Raw genomic sequence first — 15,720 nt, 5'->3', positions numbered from 1 at the left:
GAGACAAAGGAAGGAAAATATGTTGAAAAAAAAAAGAAAAAAAAAGAAGAAAGAGCTTGCGCTTGGACGTGCCAACAAAGATTAAAAGAAAAAAATCGAGAAACGTATGTACTCGATAGTCGTATCTCGTAAACACTTTTAACAAGGATATATTTATAAGGAAATGGAAGAAAAAGAGATGCGAAAACTAAACGCGTCTGGGCTTGGCTTCGTTCTCGCTCGACTTAAAGTCGCACCGCATGGAATTTCTATCCTGCGAGAGTACAAAGAGGATAACAGCGAGGTCCGATCGTAGCAGGAAATAATAAAGCGTAATCTATACGCTGATATAGCGGTAACCACGCGAAACTGGTTTTCACTGCATGCGAAAAGTGAAAAGAGATTCGATCTCTCTTTAGTCCGACGTCGTTCGTAAACCGCGTTAGCGACTACCAAATATTACGCTCCTGTCGTATTCTTCTTGCAAGAATTTCCGAAAATAATCTATTTTATTCACTTTTAGTAACTAGTAGATAATTCATTTTCTACTTTATGATTTTAATAATATCTCTTTCTCATGAACTATTACACGTAGATTATTATTCGTAGCATGCTTATAAGAGACGGTGGAAAGGGAGTCTAAACGGTTTAGAGGAAGCCTCTCCTAGCATGCAAGTACACGCGATCGGTCTATACCGGTAACTCGATACACGCACTCACGCTGGTTGGTTGTGATCGACGACAAATTTGTCGAGCCATCGAAAAAGAAAAAAATCCAACTCCGAAAGTCTCAACATTTTTACATTTCTTATTTAGATATATTCTCTCGTTCTTCGGATATAGCAAAAGGAAGAATGAGATAGGTGCGAAGAGAAGGAAAGAGAAGGGCTCGACAAGAGGTCGTTGAGAGTCGTCGAGTCGTGTCGTCGAGTCGTAAAATCGCATATCTTCGATTCGATGTGCCGCGTACGTGCGTGGATAGACACGCACGCATACATGCCCACACACGCGCGCACACACACACATATATATATATATATATATATATATATATATAGACGAATGCAGTGGAAGGATGCGTGTATGCGACACGTGTGCACTCACGTGCGACGATAAAACGACCAGTGTTCCTCGAGAGGCGCAGGATACGAGTCGCTGCACCTTGCATCGCGATAAAACCTTTTTAAGGCGAACGAAAGCGTACAAGGATGCTCGCAGCGTGCTCGTTTCTCGTTAAAAAAGTGTGATGATTGGAAAAGAGTAGGAAGAGTATTTTCTCTCACGGCATATGCCAGTTTTACTATCGAACGATGCCATCGAGCTATCGATGAAAAACGGTATCGAACTGATCTTCAATTTCCCTTTTATGCACCATTTTTAGAAACTCATCAAAGCCGAAGGATAATCGTTTGCTTGAAAATATAAAAACAAGTAGGACGTTGCATCGCATCGTTGTTAGCATTTAGATCGTGACAAAATATTCCTATGGAAGAGCGTTCTTTGCGTAATCGCGAAGAAACGGACAAAAGACAACGATCTCGTTAGGATGGATCCAATTGTTTAAAACGACAAAGAGCGCGGCAATCGTGTTAGCGAGCAACTTGCAAGCGAGATTAGCAGAAGAGCCATTTATGATCGCGAACGAACTCGAAACGATGCTCTTTAACCGCGTCGGACTTAATCCAATCAATTTAAACGAAGCTCGGTAGTCCACGGAAGTGGAGAGTGACCAACTGGGGGTCAACGGGCAATTAGATCTAGAAAGAATAAAACGATAGAAGCTATATCGGGAAGGCGATATCATAGCGAACGAGTAACGCGACTTTCGTAAACCTCGTTTCGATCGTGTCGATTGATTATACCAACGTTAGAAATTTTTCCGCTTAACGACGAGCTACGAAAAATCTAAGATACATATAAACGAAAACCTTGTCCAGCTTGGTTAACTCGCAACGCTTTCAAAGTGCCGATTCCACGAAAGCACTGAGATAAAGATAGAGACAGCTAGATAGAGAGGGGTAGAGAGAGAGAGAGAGAGAGAGAGAGATTATTAAAAGTTCGCGTTAGTTCGTAGAAACGCCAACGAAACCGAAGGAGGATTCGATGACCCGATTCTTATGCATCGTTCAATCAAATTAATCCGACAATATCCGCTTTCTCGGAGGTTCGAAGAAAAGAGCTCGCCTCGAGCGTTCTCTCCGAAATTGATTACGTTTCCTCGTGACCGAGGTGAATGGAAATAAATGTTTCAAGTGATGGCGAATGTACCTAGTAGAAGGTTTATCGATCTAGCGATCGATCGATCGATCGATCGATCGCTAGATCGATGGATCGACTGGCTAGGAAAGAAGCGACGTACCGTCGAGTGCCACGGAAGGATCGTAACGTAATTAAGATTCCAATGGTGGGTGGGTGGGTAGATACGCGTGTGCGTGCGTCAGGGTCTTTTGCTCATTCAAGACGAAGATAGAGGAGAGAGAATCGTGACGGTGAGTCGTGGCTTGGCACGGTACAATCTCTTCCTTTGTCTTTTCTTCGTTGGAATTTAGTAAAGAGGATATACTTGTGTGCGCGCGCGTAAGAGAGAGAGAGAGAGAGAGAGAGAGAGAGCAGCGCGTGCATACACGATGCTTCGAAAGTGTCTTTACATATGCGTCGCAAAACGAATGCGGCCGCGATTGCGCGCCTCGCGAGAGAGCAACGCGCTTCGAAATAATCCGAGCTCGAGTCTCGACGAAAAAGGAAGGACGGAATCTCGTCGCGACGCTTCTGTATTTCTCAACGAGAAGAGAGAAATACTCGGTTCGCCGAATATACGGTAGATAGGAACTTTGCCAGAGTGGCTCGAGAAGTGGCAGCGGAGATGTATTCGTAAACGGCACGAGGCAAAACAATTTAAAGGATATACTTGGAACCGTCTGCCTCTTTCACGCCACCCACACCAACTACCCATCTACCCATGATTCATCGTTGAGCGGTGGTCGGTGACGTTCTAGAACGATTCGACCGTGACTCGTTCTCCGACCGATCGATCCTTACTAAGCGATAACGCATGGCGGACGCTTTTATTCTTCTTTTCTCTTTTTTTTTTCCTTTTTCATTTTTCTTTTTTTTTTTTTTTCTTTTTTTTTTTTTTCTTCTTTTTTGAACGAACAACGAATCAATGAAATATGCGCGAATTCGAGAAGATAAGAATTATACTTAGCGAGGCAAAGTACGGTAGACGGACCGTTATGCTTGCGGAGCACATTGCGAAACGACACGAACGAGAATGAATGAGAAATGGGTCAAACGATTCAACTTGTCGAGCTCGCATGCTTCTCTCGCCTCCTCCGTCCTTTTACTCTTCGACGCTCTTTTCTTCTTCGAGCCGGATAAGAGAAGATGCATTCAATGACTCGGACGTTCGTTCTATCGAGGCAACGTGCCTGGCTCTGCATGCTGGGACAATTGATATCTATGTTATTTAGAAACGACGGTCAAAAGTAGAAAGAGATTCGAGCAAGTGTATGAATCGCTCGGGCGATACTAACGGAACGGAAATAAAACTTCTTCCTCGGGAGGTCTATCTATTTTTACGATGATTGTGGCAGTACGTAAGAAAAGCAACTCGAGACGTGCCTTTCGGACGTTCGACCATGTTTACATTCAAGTCCCACGTTCCAACAACTCTCGTAGAAACGTATGTTAGGAGCACTCTTCGTGGATAGAAACGATAGAAAAGCTAGTAGAGAGTCGCGCTAGGAACGCGAACTGGGTCTAGGTCCTATGTAACCCGTGCGAACGCAACTCGCTCTTTTTCTAAAGAACGATACCAAAAGAAAGAGAGACGGAATAATGTTTTCCCTTGGAAATAAATCCTTCCTTTCTTTTCTCATTTTTTCTTTTTTCATCACGATCGTAACGGATCAACGTCGCCCGTGAGAAGTGGCTCGATATTAAGGAGAAATTCAAGTGGTTGCGAACGAACTCGAAGGAAAGACGACCAAGGACCGTTTACGACTTGTAAAGTGATCCATTTCGACGAGTAGATACGAACATCGACAAATATCTTTGAGACGGTGAAACCACGAACCGCGCCCTTAAGCGCGTCCTAGAATGCTCGAAGCCACGAAACTTCTCTTCCTGTCGGTCCTTCAACCATGCCAAAGTCACGAGTGTTCTCGAGGAATTTCTCTCTTTCTCTCTCCCTCTCTATCTCTCCCGTTCTTCCTTTTGTACGCGCATAGTTTTTTGCAAAAGGCTCGAACGAAGGTCTTCTCCCTTTAGCGAGTTTTTTCAAAAATAATATCCTCTAGGTATTATTTGTTGAAATAAGAATAACGATTTGTTGAAATAAGAGATTTCTCAGCGTTTCGTTAACTTCGAGGTCACTTTTGTTTACCAGACTCAACCAGGCTCGTCAAAGTTTTTTACGAGAGAGAGAGAGAGAGAGAGAGAGAGAGAGAGAGCTATTGCGAGATAACGAAGCTATAGCGGATCGAGCGACGCGTTTACAAGGGCAAAAGAAAAAAGAGAAAAGCTAGTGTACTCCGAAGGAGAGTCCATAACGAAGTAGTATCCTTTTCAGCGTTCCTTTTATTCTCATAAAAAAGGGCTCGGTGTGTGGCCATAAGAGATGCCTTTGATTGGTGCAACGGGTATATTCGAGTCGCTAAAAGGAAGAGAGAGAGAGAGAGAGAGAGAGAGAGGGAGAGGGAGAGTACATAAAAATAATATCTTTTCCGGTACTTGATATAATTTCCTCTCTGTTTCGGCCTAGAACGAGCTCGTTATATTAAACGCTTCGTAGTAATATATCGTAGCATGACGGAGGAACAATTGCCTTTCTCACAAATCGCCCTCTACATTTATTAATATCTATACAAGTATAATAGTATCTATTCTGTAGCTTTGCCTTTTGGGTTGCTAACCGTCAAGGACCATAGTTCGGATCGTACTTCTAAACGCTTTTGTTCCCCTCGGTCTACTTACAAAGAACGAAAGGTTCGTGAGAACCTTGTGAAAATACAAAGGTACGATGGGACCAATGGTGCGTCTCATGTGAAAAAATCCTCTCAAGTACACATACGTATAGATATGACACAACCTATTACGATTTTCAGTGTTTCGGAAACGCAGAGAGATTTCTTCGTGAAGGATTAAATTTTGAATACTTTCTACGGCTCTCTCTCTCTCTCTCTCTAGTGTATGCTACTCAGGCATACACGCACGTGTAAACTGCATAAAACGTTTGCGCAAAAGAGTAATAAAAATAGATTTTCTTCACTGGAAGGCGTAACGTCAGCGACGAAAAGAAACGGAAAGGAACGAACGAAGAAGAAAGGACCCACTTTGAAATACACGCACGAACCGTCGGCACAAAGTGGAAGCCGTCGCGCGACTGGTCCCCTCGTGCCGACTTGCCGGCCGCTCGGCATCTTTCGTCTTCCTTCGTGCGTTCTCGACTGCCTCTCTAGGCAACTCGTGCTTTTTATCCGTCTCCTCCTTCTCCATTCCTTCCCGAGCTCTGAGCATGGTATTTCTCTCTCTCTCTCTCTCTCTCTCTCTCTCTCGGATCTACGCCCGCGTAGTCCCCCTTTGACCCGTGCACGCTTTTACGACTTTTCAAGCGTGCGTATTTAACACGAGAGAAGAACAAACTATCAAAATGATCCGTCGAGAGAAGATGTCTTCCTAACGATAATTGTTTATGTGAAAAATTAAATAAATTAGAAATAATGAGTAATCAAAATAGGTACTTTTAGAGAGAATAAAAGTTTGAAAAAAAAGCCCGTAACCGAGGCTTGATTTAATTTTACTGGACGATTGATCGAATATCTATACGATTTATAGTAATGAAATTTTTTTAACGAGTCCAAAATGGTAGAAAGTCGAGTGAATTCGACGGTAACGTTTAAAAAGCGTTACGTTTAACAGCCTACTATTCGTGCAACGAATTTTCCCTTTTATCGACCGAAGCGATGCGCGACGCATGTGTTGCCGATCAATCGGCGATTAATTAAAGCCTCGATTGCACGCGAATTTGCAGTTAAGGCAATAAGGGTTAATTAACTATTAATTGGCGCGCCGTGAACGAGCCAATTAGCGGTATTTTATCGTCTTATGTGCGGCCAGTGCGTTGGTCGACGGACGATATACGACGAGTATTCTACATACTCGAGGGTCGCATCGTTACGATTATTAGATAAGAGCCATAACTCGTGCGACTTTCGTTATTGAAAAATTCGTCCGCGCGATTTGGTACGCGAAGGAGCAAGAGAAAGAAAAAGAAAAAAAGAAAAGAAGAAAATACTCTTTATGACGAGATAGACGTGTTTGGACAGACGTAATACGTGTTACCAATCGTTCGAAACGAGAGGGCAATTTCGATAATAACTCGTCGAATCAACGGCATCGATTATCGAAGGAGCAACGTTTAACGTCCTTCCACGATTCGTTTATCGCGCATCATACGGCACCACTTTATATCCATATATCATACTGTATGCCACGATTTATCGCCCCGTCCAATTGATTGGTTATAGCTATAGTCATATTCGAGATGCTTGTCTACCGTAGATACGTTTACGGTATTTCGCGCACTTGAATTTCCTCCTTATTTATTTACTTACTCAATTAGGACGAATTATCTTTTCAATATATCTTTCTCTCTTCGATGTATCCTTCGCATAATCGACTTGTTCGAGATGGAAATAGTTATGTTTTCGATGTGGTGGTCGGAAATATTTCTCCCGGCAAAACGTAACTAATGACAATCCCATCTGTTACCGATCTCTATTTATTCGAGGCAATAGCGCTGAAAGATCAGACTTTTGAGACGTTTATACGGACAAGCGAATGAAGGTAGATGTATATCCCTATCCTCGAATGAGCTAATTGTTAGGACGAGCATCGTAACCAACGATTACAAATCTTTCTTTTGTTCGAACGGATCAATATCGAATATTTCGGGGCAAACGTAAGAACCCGAATGCGATCCAGCGATTCCTATACTATGCTCGCGACGTATCAACCTTAACGCCGTGTCTCGTTCAATTACCGAGCACATAAACATAATGTAAATTTAGGAGTAACGTGTCAGGAGTAAGAGGTATAGAGAGTACATACAATATCGGCATATAACTCATGTATAATGCAGAAACACATCGGATACGACGTTACAATGCGATATTGCACCGCGCGCCCGTATCGATCTCGGTTTCCAAGTTTCCCTCGGATCTCGTACGAATATCTAACGACGAAATCCTTCGACGCTCGAATATAACTCGAATCAGCTCGTAGTACCCTTTATTATTGTCTATCGTCTTTTAGCTCGCTAATCGATTTGAACGAACGAGTAGAAAAACAAAAGAAAAGAGGAAAAGAGAAAGAATATTGGAGGATCATTTTCAAAATCGAGCCAATACGAATCGTCACTTAAGGAGACTCTAATTTAGGCATTAATTTTCTCCCATTGATTTTCGACTTTATTCCTATCTCGGATGGGAAGAGGGTGGACGGATTATGGCACGCGATCGATCGCAACCATAAGAAATGGCCGCACCTTTCGAGATCGACGATATCGATGGAATGCAGCTTATCTGATTATCGATGGAATCCAAGGCTTTCGTCGCGTTTACGCGTAGTAAACTCGCGGGAAGGTCGTCAATCGCGAGGACCGAGTGCGTTGGACTCGAAACAGCCACGTGCGTTGTTGGACTCGTCGCGCTTGATACGAATTAAAATTTAGTATTGACCTGCCTTCCAATCTTTCTCCTTCGAGTTTTACCTTTACATTATCTATTGTACGATAGCGAACAAAGTTGTTTACGTTTACGTGGAATAGAGTTCAGCTCGTAGCTGATATTAACGGGGATAGTATAATAACGGGGCAATAGAGATGATGATGATGATGATGATGATGATGATGATGATGATGATGATGATGATGACGACGACGACGACGACAACGACAACGACGACGACGACGACAACGACGACGACGACGACGACGAGAATACTGCTGCTGTTAGTGACGGCGATTATAACGTTAACAGCGAACCATCAAGAAGATTATATTACCGGCCCGTATTCAGAATTTCTTGACCACTTCGTTTCAAAACGAAATAAGGCCATTTTACCATATAGATTTACGTATATGCGTGTCTAGTTTGCTCTTAAAGGATACCCATCGATGGGTCACGTCAATGTAAACACCAATATAAACTTTGGCGAACAAACATGAAAGGAAACATTACCTTGGCTTTGATCGTGACCCAAGGAAATTATTAGTTTCTCGACGAAAGGAATAGGATAGACTCGTACGAGTTCAATAGAGTAGTACATTCGTAGATAGGACAAAGGGAATTACGCGAGTCTATTATCCTTATCCCTCTGGTAGTGGTAACCGGTACCACGATATTACTCACTTTCCCAGCTACAAATTTACTTAGTAATTAAGCAATTAGCGGGCTACCGCTAATTGACTGATTAAGTAGCCCACTCGCGTCGGTAGCTAGATTGATACCGATGGGGCCGTCGAAGCGGATCAACGTCGCCGGAAATGCTGTGTCGAGCCAGGGAGATTGAGACTGGGACGCGTCATCGTCTCGTGTGCTTTGTCTGCTGGCTCTGTATCGGTGCTTGTATATGCTCGTATATGCACACCAAAGGTTCGCGGTAGCGTTAATTAGCTATCATCGATCCGAAAATGAGTTACCGTTCGTTAGTACGATCGTCACCAGCGGAAAATAGCGAAAAGTCGCAGACACTCTGAATTTCCATTTTGCGAAATTCATCGAAGGAAATTTGCACGAAGCATCGATCATGCGTCGCAAATCTACCACGATGAGATATAAGAACATTATCCGAATCTGTTGGAACGATTGAATTCTGATAAAACGATATAATTCATCGACTTTACTTTAATGGAAAATGGAGAATTTCATATGATATTACAACTTTGTGATTTTGATCGAATGAACGTAGAGACAAATCGTTTATACGTTGCTCACACTTTTGCGTCGTTTCTAGCTACGATCAGGATTTTACGGGGGGTAAAATGCGCGATTATACACATATAATACCGAGAAAGATAATCCGATAGAGCGCGGATATAATTCGAAAGACGATGTTTGAGTTCCCACCGGGGCCTTGGACTCGCATATGCATTTCCGTTCGTTTGGTCTGGCTCGATGCGAGAGAGAGAGAGAGAGAGAGAGAGCGAGCCCGTGTGTACGGACACACACACACACACACACATTTATACATAGTAGATATATTCTATTTGCGAGTGCACGCATACACACGGAGAAAACAGACAGAGGGATGTGCCAAGCTATACGGGGCGCGTTGCCTGTTGGCAGTATTCTCTGATTGGGCCGAGCCAAGCTCTCTCTCTCTCTCTCTCTCTCTCTCTCTCTCTCTTACCTTGCTTCCTGCTTAGCATACCTAACTACGGAGGAGAATTCCTCGGCGGGACGACTAGAATCGCTCCGATTCGGTTTAATTCCGAGCTTAAACCAGGATATCTCACGATCTCGCCTATCTACGACATCTGGACGTTCTTTCGAGGTGCCAGGAGGTGTACGTGTTCTCCGTACGTTTCCTTTTTCCCCTGCCCGTTCTAGTATCTTTCTCTTGCGAGCTTAATGTTAAATTTTTAAATATTCTCGATGGAGTAGAAACTTTAAATACTCGTGTCACATTGAATATATAAAAATATAACAAAAAAAGAAAAAAAAAAAAAAAATAATGCCTTAAAGGAATATTCAAGTATAAGAAAGAAGGAAGAGAAAGAGAAGCTATGCGTTTGTTCGTGAAAAGTGAAATAAGAATAATAAAAAGAAAGTGTCGCTGGTAATTACTAGATAGCTGATAATTAAAGCGGTGGAAGGAGGAAGGTAAAAGGAGCAGGAATGGAGCATCGCACACCGACGAATTTAAAAGTTAAATTGTGTTTCGCTCATGAATTATGCATTCCGAAGGAAAGACTTTTGATTGCGCGGAAAGTTTGATCTTTCGGATATGGTATATCGTATTGGTCAAATAACCCTACGAGAGACGATATGCACTTTTAATCGGCCAGATCCCTTTTCTCTCTTTCTTTCTCTTTATGGTCCTCCAACTTTGGACTCCCCTCTTTTATTATACCTTTTCGCCGAAATTTCCAGCAACGAGCGGACGAGAGAACGTTCGTTTCGTTTCTAAGCGACCAACGAAAAACTCGTGGCCGTCGTCACCTTTTTTTTCGTCGACAGAGAGAGAGAGAGAGAGAGAGAGAGGGGGGGGGGGGGAGGGGCAGAGAGAGAGAGAGAGTACGGCGACGTCGAAACGGGAAATATTTTTTAGCCGGCTGTCCATGTCGCTTCGACGCGAGCGACGAATTGAAATAGCGAACTGGGATCTAAATTTAGCTGAAAGTTCGCGCGTATGTATGCACGTACATAAATATATCGCGTGTGTTTCGTTTTATTCTCATCGAGATATATCAGAGGATAGGTAGATTTCTTTCTCCCCGCTAATAGTACGATAATTAATTAAATGATGAGTCAACCAGGAAGAAATAATGGAAGTTGAAAAAATCCCGTCACGACAGGGATTGACGTGTGCCGATCTGGGCTGACTCTAGTTTTAATTCTAAGATTAAAGAATCGTACGATTTTTACGGTACGATTCGTTAAATCGTTCAAGTTTTAGGTCAAACGAACGAGCTTTGCCGTCCGTTATAAAAGAAAGGTAATATAAATGAAAAATTGAAGGAATATGCTGGAAAGGAAAAGCTCCTTCTTCTGATCTCGCGCATTTCCTTTTTCCCCGAGTCTCTCTCCCTCTATTTCAAGCGACATCTCCAAGAATCGAGACAATAAATGCGTTACCACAAAGTCGTTACCACAAATGGAATGGCCATGCGATAGAGAAAATTGCGCGGCAATAACAAAGCGATACCAAAGGGGACGGACGAATCGAGTTCTCGAATGGACGAGAAACCCCTACTCTCCTATAATTCTCTCCCCATCTATCTCTAAGTACACATTACTCCTCAACAAATACTTTTCTCATTTTTAATAATTTCTTGATAATATAAAAATATAACTTATTCTATTATGCGCACAGAGAGACGCGCGCTTTCTACCGAGTTCATAACCTTCGTTCGTATTCGGTTTTCCTGTATCGGAAGGTACAGGAGATAGATTAGGAATATAAAAATATCAGGGAGATATAATAAGGATGCTCCGAGCTTTTCTCCTTCAGATAGATCTGTATTAGCTGTCATTTCTCCGTGAAAAGGAAAGAAAAAGAAAACGTTGTACTCACGTTTGCGGTGTCATCGAGTTTCCGTTTCCACGCATCGCTACGCTCGATCAAGGCGTTCCATTGCTCCGAAAGTTTGTTCACTTCTCGACGAATGCTGCGCGTCAATTCTCGAGCTTGTTCCTCGGCGCTTCTGTAACCTCTGGAATCCCCATCCAGCTCTCTTCCGGCTGCGGAATCGAGAAAAATAAATAATTTGAGCGGATAATGCGTGAGTAATGTTCAAATTTGCGGGAAGAATAGCGACGAATTAAGAGAGATCGCGACTTTTCTTTGGATGGTTGCACCGATACCACCCCCGGTATATATATATAGCAGAGCTTCGCTGCTGGTGCGTATCGATAAAGTGCGCATTTAATCGCGCGAAAAAGCGATAAAACATAAATCAAAATTACGGTTGGACGAATGGAGAGGAGGAGGGCTGCCTGCCTGCAGCTAATCGGGTAAAAGCGATGGTTACCTAAGCCGTTATCGGTGTTAAAACACATGCGCGCCGACGATAAAAAGTGTTGTCAGCTGCCGTCGCCGACGATTAATTTCTCGCGATAGTTCTCGCGTCCTGTGATTTTCGGCGTCGCATTGCCATTAACTTTAAATGTCTCATCTGCGTATCTTTCGTAGAGTCTATTTGTAGATTTAAACGGTTTATAAGAATTACAAAGTTGGCACATTAGTTGTTGCAGAATTCGTCTCGTTGTTATTAATCGTCCTAAAGATTGTTGTACGCCATGCGGCAATGCCGTGCACGTTCCACGATCCCCTATGGTGCGACCGTAAGCATGCACCGAGGGCGTTAGCGTTGCCTACGTTCCGGCTCTCTCGATGTTTCCTTTGAACGCGTACGTTGCGAGGAGCGGTGCAACGATCGTGACTAACTAATATCTTACCTCGTCCTATGAATAATAATTGAAAATCGAAAAACAGAGCGCGTTCCTAGAGGGCCGTCAAAATTATATTGCGATTAAACTTTTAACTTTGACTTTTCTTCCGGTAAAGTCGTATTATAACTTTCTAATTGGATATTAGATATCAAGTACATCTACGACTTTGTCATCATTTATTCGCAGAAAGCACGTAACAGTTTCAACGAATCTTTCGTTGATATAGTTTCAAGAAATTCAATCCCTCGAAAGTTTGAAGGATGCTCTTTGGTTGATTAATAATACGAATCTCAAAGTTCCTCGGTGAGCGGTTATTAAAAGAGAAACCTAAATAAGAAGAGTAGTAGTAAAGGGGGCTGGGTAGAGCGACTGTACCGTTCGTTCTCGAAGGACTCGGTAAAGTCCTAGCGTCGAGTTTTCGGAGCCCTCCGGGACGTCTCTCTCTCTCTCTCTCTATATATATATATATCTCGTTTAAAGCCTGCAACTTTCCTCGGTGCCTCGAGCTCCTCGTTGCTGCTCTTCGATACCAGGTAACTCGATTGAAAGCACGCTCGCATGGGATAGAGTTTCTTATCCATCAAAAAGTTATTTTTATTTTTAAAAGAGCCGTCCCAAAAAATTGTCTTCTTCTAATCTTCGTATAAGGGCAAAATACGTCAAGGTATACGCGTAAATATGAGATACGTGAAGCTTTATATCTTACGAATAGCGAACATATTTCATCCGCGAATATCACAGCTGTCTACCGCGAAAGTAGCTAAATTCGAAAGAGACTTTTTCTTTGAAATTCCAGTCGCGTCAAAATGTGTGCGACGAGCTTCCGGCTTGTAATAAGCGTTATAAGTTAAACCGCGGCCATATCGCGCGAGCGTAAAGCGTAAAACGCAATATTGTAGTAGTGAAATACGCGTGGAAGCTCGTTTTCCTTTCGAAAATCGGCTACACTCCTCCCTTCGACCTGCCTATGGAAGGACTTCGCGCGTGTCCGATGAATACGTTAAATGAACATTTGCCTCCGGCTGTAGGCCGCGTAAATACAAAGAACCTCGAATAATGATGGGGTACAAGCTTTGTGCGGCAAGCTTATATCTAAATGGTGCGAAAAATCAAATGGATTCAAGGGTATGGAAAAGGCATTATTTCTCTCTCTCATTCTCTCTCTCTCTCGATCGTCAACAATTTCATTAATGTTTTCAACGGCGTCCTTCACGAAGGATCAACCAACTGATTCGTACCCGCAGAGAGAGAGAGATAGAGGGGGGGGGGGGGGGGGGGGGGATAACCGACGTAAAAGAATACGTTTCTATTCTATGCGAGTCTCGTTAATGCTAATGGATAATGGCACCTCGAAGGGAAATGGCCGAGGAAATAAATTATTCATCTTATCACGGAATTCTCATAAGTCGGCCAAAAGTTTCCTAAGATGTCCAAACTTGGATTTAAAGTAACGTTCGAGGATATCGAAAGCGCAGCGCGCTCGGATCGTTCAAGTTTCTCTTAATTCTTGTGAAAGAAAATTGAAACGTTAATGTCAAGTTTATTCGGCATTCTATTTTATTCGCAAAATCGTATATAAAGATCGCAATTGGTTTACCCTCGGAGTCGGAAGTGTCGGAGAGAGGTGGCTCGTTGGCGATATACTGACGACCACTGACCAAATTGTTCTCAACGACCGGTCGCTTGTCCTCGAGCTGCCTTCTGAAGCCACGATGGTCGTCCTGCGAACGTAGAAAGAAGGATAAATTAAGAGGAGAAATCATAAAAGCCTCTTGTGAGAGCGACGATTTCGAAACGGACGAGTACTTTTCGCGTTATTTCGCAGGAGCTACGCTCAACGAGATTATCTCCGCTGTCCTTTGCGGACGTTTTAAAAAAAGTTTGGCAAGAAACACGACGTTTCATTCTTTTTCCCCGTTCGTTCTCTTTTTCTCGCGCGTTTCCTAAAGCTACCGTTCTTTACGATTTTCTTTTACCCATGCTCTCCCAAGTAGGATCCCCTTTCACGAAAGTTCCTCGACGAGGTACGCGTCGAAAAAGCACCCACTTCTTCCTCGGCTAAAATCAACGCGCGGCCGTCTCCTCTCGTGAACGAGAAGCAAAGCTTCCGCGTCTTCCCTTTTGCCTCGCCCCCGTCCCCGATATTGGCCTCTAAACATCCGCACCGTATCCGAAAGATGTTTAGCGATAAAATCCTTCAAAATTCTCCTTCCATCTCCTTTCATCGCTTTCAAATTTTCCCTGTCATAAGCCAGTTAAAAACTGATACGAATTGAAATATTAACGTTCCATATTTTCCTCTTGCTTATTACGCCTGAATTTGATTTGAAAATAAATTAGCGCGAAAGAAGTCGCCAAACATTGGAGCAGCATTGTAAATATAGTTGCTCGTCTTCTCAGATCGTATCGAGATAATTGCGTTGCAAATCGAAAAGGGAGTTAATGACGAATTCGATAGGAAAAGGTTTTAAATTTTGTTAAACGTTTAATAACGTTTACCATTTTCAAAGGTCAACATTTAATGCGTTTTCTAAGGGATTTGACAATATCTCGGAGTTACGATGCAATTACGATAAGACCTAATATAAATTCTATTATTATCTCGAGAGAGATCTATCATCGACGAAGCCCAATCTTGTTTTAAAGTGAATGCGTGACCAAACCGTTTTTATTCACGCAAATAATCGTTATCGTAGATTCGTTGAGGAAACCATAAGAGAATTAGAGATAGAGACGAGCAAACCGAGTTACGTCAAGGTAAAGGTAAAGATAACGATGAAGATAGGTGTAAACGTAGGAGACAATGGAACAGATTATCTGGATACAGAGGCGAAATGCACCACCTTATCGTTCTCTCGCACTCGCCCCAATCTACGGTACAGGGATATAACTCCGACGGAGGTACGCACATACGTAAACGTGGACGATTTGCGCGCGGCACCAGGAACATGCGCGCGATCTAATCTGGATTAGAACACGAGCGGCGGGCGTTGTGCCGTCACCTATTTGGGCCTCAGTCCCCGTTGGTACCACGATGTATCTTAATATCGTAGATTCGCGCGTTTGACTTAAGAAAACGATCAATAACGAGAACGATCGTTTATATTGCGTCTGGGTTGCAAACTCGACGCGTAATAATAATTCTCTATGTCTTATTTTAATAATTTTGTACTTGCTTACTTGTTGTTTCTGTAACGCAGCAACATCGCCGCAAACAGGTCCCAATCCTGTAAGTTCGGTGTCTTTTCTAATAACCCATTCGATTAATTCGCGTAACGATAACAGTAGCGCGTTCCAATGTTCCGTATTACTTTCCAGTCGATTTCTGCAACAATAGTAAAAGAACATTATGATAAAATATTTTCTCTCAATTTCCTAAAGATCCGTTAAAAGTAATAAGAGATAGAAACCCATGAATCGCCGCTTCTATATACCTTACTTCGTCCCGTCCCGTCCCGTCCCGTCCCATTCATTTTTCTCCCGCGTACGTACATTCGCCGCGTGTCCTTAGAGAACACCAACGAGGAAAACTAACGTCGTCCTCGTATCAGGCAGAAGCAGACGC

General features: G+C 42.9%; 1 protein-coding gene across 12 annotated transcripts in view; it reads right to left on the bottom strand.

The window, feature by feature from the left end:
* Window positions 1–15,720, bottom strand: part of LOC124952955 (dystrophin, isoforms A/C/F/G/H-like) — a 224,664-nt gene that overhangs the window by 18,515 nt on the left and 190,429 nt on the right. For 11 of the 12 annotated variants that reach the window (XM_047503644.1, XM_047503649.1, XM_047503650.1 and 8 more), the window contains 3 exons: window positions 15,336–15,480; window positions 13,753–13,876; window positions 11,278–11,444 (listed from right to left, as the gene is read on the bottom strand). The exons of the other annotated variant lie outside the window; for it this stretch is intronic. In XM_047503644.1, coding sequence (XP_047359600.1) covers window positions 11,278–11,444; window positions 13,753–13,876; window positions 15,336–15,480 — 436 coding nt within the window. The remainder of the gene's footprint in view (window positions 1–11,277; window positions 11,445–13,752; window positions 13,877–15,335; window positions 15,481–15,720) is intronic. 12 annotated transcript variants of the gene reach the window in all.

The sequence above is a fragment of the Vespa velutina genome, chromosome 11 (assembly GCF_912470025.1).
Source record: "Vespa velutina chromosome 11, iVesVel2.1, whole genome shotgun sequence".
Classification (NCBI taxonomy): domain Eukaryota; kingdom Metazoa; phylum Arthropoda; class Insecta; order Hymenoptera; family Vespidae; genus Vespa; species Vespa velutina.
Note: the sequence above shows the minus strand (reverse complement) of the source record. Positions and strands in the feature narration are given on the sequence as shown.